The 3,367-nt window shown below is 51.6% G+C and overlaps 1 protein-coding gene across 1 annotated transcript in view; it reads right to left on the bottom strand.

The window, feature by feature from the left end:
• RYR3 (ryanodine receptor 3) overlaps nt 1-3,367 on the bottom strand; it is a 394,047-nt gene that overhangs the window by 137,585 nt on the left and 253,095 nt on the right. Inside the window, exons 43-44 of the mRNA XM_007462557.1 lie at nt 3,228-3,357; nt 1,975-2,078 (exon numbers count right to left, since the gene is read on the bottom strand). Of these exons, the coding sequence (XP_007462619.1) occupies nt 1,975-2,078; nt 3,228-3,357 (234 nt within the window). The remainder of the gene's footprint in view (nt 1-1,974; nt 2,079-3,227; nt 3,358-3,367) is intronic.

The following is a 3,367-nucleotide window of genomic DNA, read 5'->3' as shown; positions in this document are numbered from 1 at the left end:
TTGATACATAGAAGGGTGGAATGGAATGGCAGCATTTACTGGTCCTTTGCCTTCTCCCCCAGGGACCACATTTGGGGCATTTCCTGACACTGGTCTGAGTAAAGCCTGCGCACTGTGCTGAGCCACAAGAACCACCTGAAAAGGAGGCAGCAACCCCATCATCCTCCTCTACAGATTTTCCTGGGTCCCCTTTCTCCCCTCTCCCTGCCTCCTGGCCTCCACTCAACATATCTTGCATCTTCTGAGGGAGGCTTGTGGTCCTTGTCGAGGAGTATCAACTGAACAGGTGAACGAGGCTGACGGTGGAATGCTGGGCACTGAGCCTTGTGGCACCGTCTTCTCAAAAGAGAACCGTTAACTGCTTTTAAATACAGGTGTCAGTTATCATCACATCACCCAGATAAAAACCGTGATATTTATTGCTGTCTAAATGTATGAAGAGCTGAGCCTGACTGAAGTCTGTCCCACCAGAGGCAGAGACCAGGAAGACCCAGGGCATTTATGGAACAGCTATCACATATCATGCTGCTGCGTGCACAGCTCCTGAGTCCCTGTGCGTATGGGGGCAGGGGGTTGTCTTGTTTCTGTTCCAGTCAGTTCTTCTTACTGAAACCAGGAAGTGTTTCCTAACATATAAACGGCGTTGTGTTGCTCCTCTGCTTGAAGTCCCCCAGTGGCTTCCGTGGCTCCAGGCTCTACAGGGAGGTCCCAGAATATAATAGGTAAGAGCATGGCCTCTGGAGCCCACGACACTGAGGATGTTCCCTAATCTCTCTGTGCCTCAGTTTCCTCTCCTATAACTAGGGCAACAATAAAAAGGCTTGTCCTGAGGGTCATGTGAGTTAATTCCGAGTGGGGCATGGCACACAGTGATTCTGGAGGAGCGTGGACTTCTGTTATTAGCAGCGATGGCAGCACAAGGCCCATTCCTTTCTGCTCGCACTCTGTGCTCTGCTCACACCCAGCTTTTCGAAGTTCAAGCACGCCACGCTCTCCTCTCTGAACTTCAAACATTCCTGGCACGCGCTTCCCCGCGATGTGACCGAGTAGCTTCTGCCCACGCTGGGGGTCAGCTCTTTGCTGAGGGCCCTTTCTGATCCCCTTGTCAGGGTCAGGGGTCCACTCCTAGGTGCTCCCAAACCCACCACACGGTGGACGACCTTCTTGTCCCCCTACTAGACTGCTCCTCTCCGCACTCGGGAAGTTCACTGGCAATCTCGTCAGCTGTCTAGTCAAGGCAACAGTCCCAAGATGGGACAAGGAAATGATGGAGGCGAGGCGGCCTGACCCCCACCAGGAGTGCACTTCACAGTCGCGACGACGTGGGGTAGCTCAGTTTCGTCTCCTCTGTCCACGGAGAGGACGTGTGTGGGCCCTCTTTATCTTTATAGTAATTATACCGTTTTCTGCCATGTCGCTTTCTTTAGTGTATAAACATGTAAATTCGATGACACAGAACTTTATTAGGAACCACAGGTCTCTGGTGGGCCCATGAGGACCAGTGAGGCTGGGCCTTCACACACAAAGAACACACATGTCCACATGTCCATGTCTGTGGAGTTGGCGAGCCCAGACCACAGGAGATGCTTGGTCCTAATTATCACACAGCTGCCAGTGACTCACATCCCCCCATGTGTGTATATATATATATTTTTTGCGGTGCGCGGGCCTCTCACTGTTGTGGCCTCTCCCGTTGCGGAGGACAGGCTCCGGACGCGCAGGCTCAGCGGCCATGGCTCACGGGCCCAGCCGCTCCGCGGCACGTGGGATCTTCCCGGACCGGGGCACGAACCCGTGTCCCCTGCATCGGCAGGCGGACTCTCAACCGCTGCGCCACCAGGGAAGCCCCCCCCATATTTTTGTCACACGCTAAAGAGGTTCTGACGGAGACCCAGACTTCCGTCTGCTTTTCCTTGGCCTGGCTGTGCTGTAGGCAGTGGGGAGCGAGCACAGTGCCTCCCCAGGGCCAGTTACCTTCTCGAGGTCTGGTTCCTCTAAGCCCAGTGCTAACTCGTTGTTGTCCATCACAGAGGAAGCAGCCACGTCCAGCGGGGTGGATCCTCTCATGGACGGGGAGGCTGAGGAAGGAGAGAAGGAGAAAGAAAGGGAGAAAGAGGCCATCTAGCACTGAGCTGAGGTTGCAGTGCACAGTAATGGCCAGGAGAGGGCAGCAAACACAAAACCTGGGTCACATCGCTGTCCTCTGAGGGGGGCTGCCCACTCAATTTAAGAACAGCTCTATTTGCTATCTTTCCTCCCCACACTCATTACTGATTGTGAATATAGCTTCAGTTAGAAAATCAGTTCATAGGATCAGCTGGGACCACGTATTTTCAAGTGCTTTTCTAACATGGAAGTTCTTGGGCCCCCCATTTGGTGATCGTTCAAAAGTCTCAGATGTCACTTGATCAACTAAGCTCACATAACTTGGCCATTTCTGGGGTCACCACCTAGAGTTTAAAAATAGCCTCAAACAGCATTAGCTCTTACAGTTAAATCAGGTCACCAACGTTGTCGTTCGTTTCCTTTGTTTGGTTCTTAGGCTAGAACTGAGAAAAACTTCAGGTGGCATTTTATAAAAAGGTGCGCAACCAGTGTATGGTTGCATTTGATAAACAGGAAAACTGAGATTTCAGATTTCACGTGCACGTCATGTGTGTATTTGAGTCTTCCTCAAATTCATTTGGTTTACATCCACAACAGTGAGTGAGGCATGTGCATGTGTTGGGTTTTCTAGCAGTGGTGATGGATTTACACTCATAGTTGCTCCTGGCCCGTCTGCCTTGCAGCTACGAAAGCACTGGCTGGTCGGCTGATGGGACAGGCATGCAGCCCAAGAGGGGACTGGATCCATGACCTTGGTCTCGTTAGCACTGCTCCCTGGCCAGTTGAATGGGCTGGGAGGCGCTGTATCTCCAGACTACATCCACAGTCTCAGGCAGCATTTCATATACCATGAGCCACTGGTCTCCAGAGAGAGCAGCCAAACTGTGACTATGCTGAGACAAATCTGTCACCAGCGCTGGTCGGCAGCGACTCCTCTACTTAGGTTGGAGAGCAGAGACATGGTATTATTATCATCTCACCTGTTTTTAGATCAGGCAGGGTTCCTTCTTATATTTAAAAATACCACAGCATGCAGGTGACTTTTTTCCCTTTATTGCCTAAGTGGTCAGCAGGGGGAGGGTAACCTCTGAGCCAACAGCAGACGTTATAATGTGACCTACCTAGGCCAACACTGCTATTCTCCAGCAGGTAACTGAGATGCTCAAACATGGCCTTCTGATTTTGTCGGCTAATTCGACAGAAATAGCACAGGAAGCGGCAACAGCTAGCAACCATCTTTGGAAAGGCAATCTGTAGGGAA

Source organism: Lipotes vexillifer, unplaced genomic scaffold (genome assembly GCF_000442215.2).
Source record: "Lipotes vexillifer unplaced genomic scaffold, Lipotes_vexillifer_v1.1 scaffold164, whole genome shotgun sequence".
NCBI classification, from domain to species: Eukaryota; Metazoa; Chordata; class Mammalia; order Artiodactyla; family Lipotidae; genus Lipotes; species Lipotes vexillifer.
Note: the sequence above shows the minus strand (reverse complement) of the source record. Positions and strands in the feature narration are given on the sequence as shown.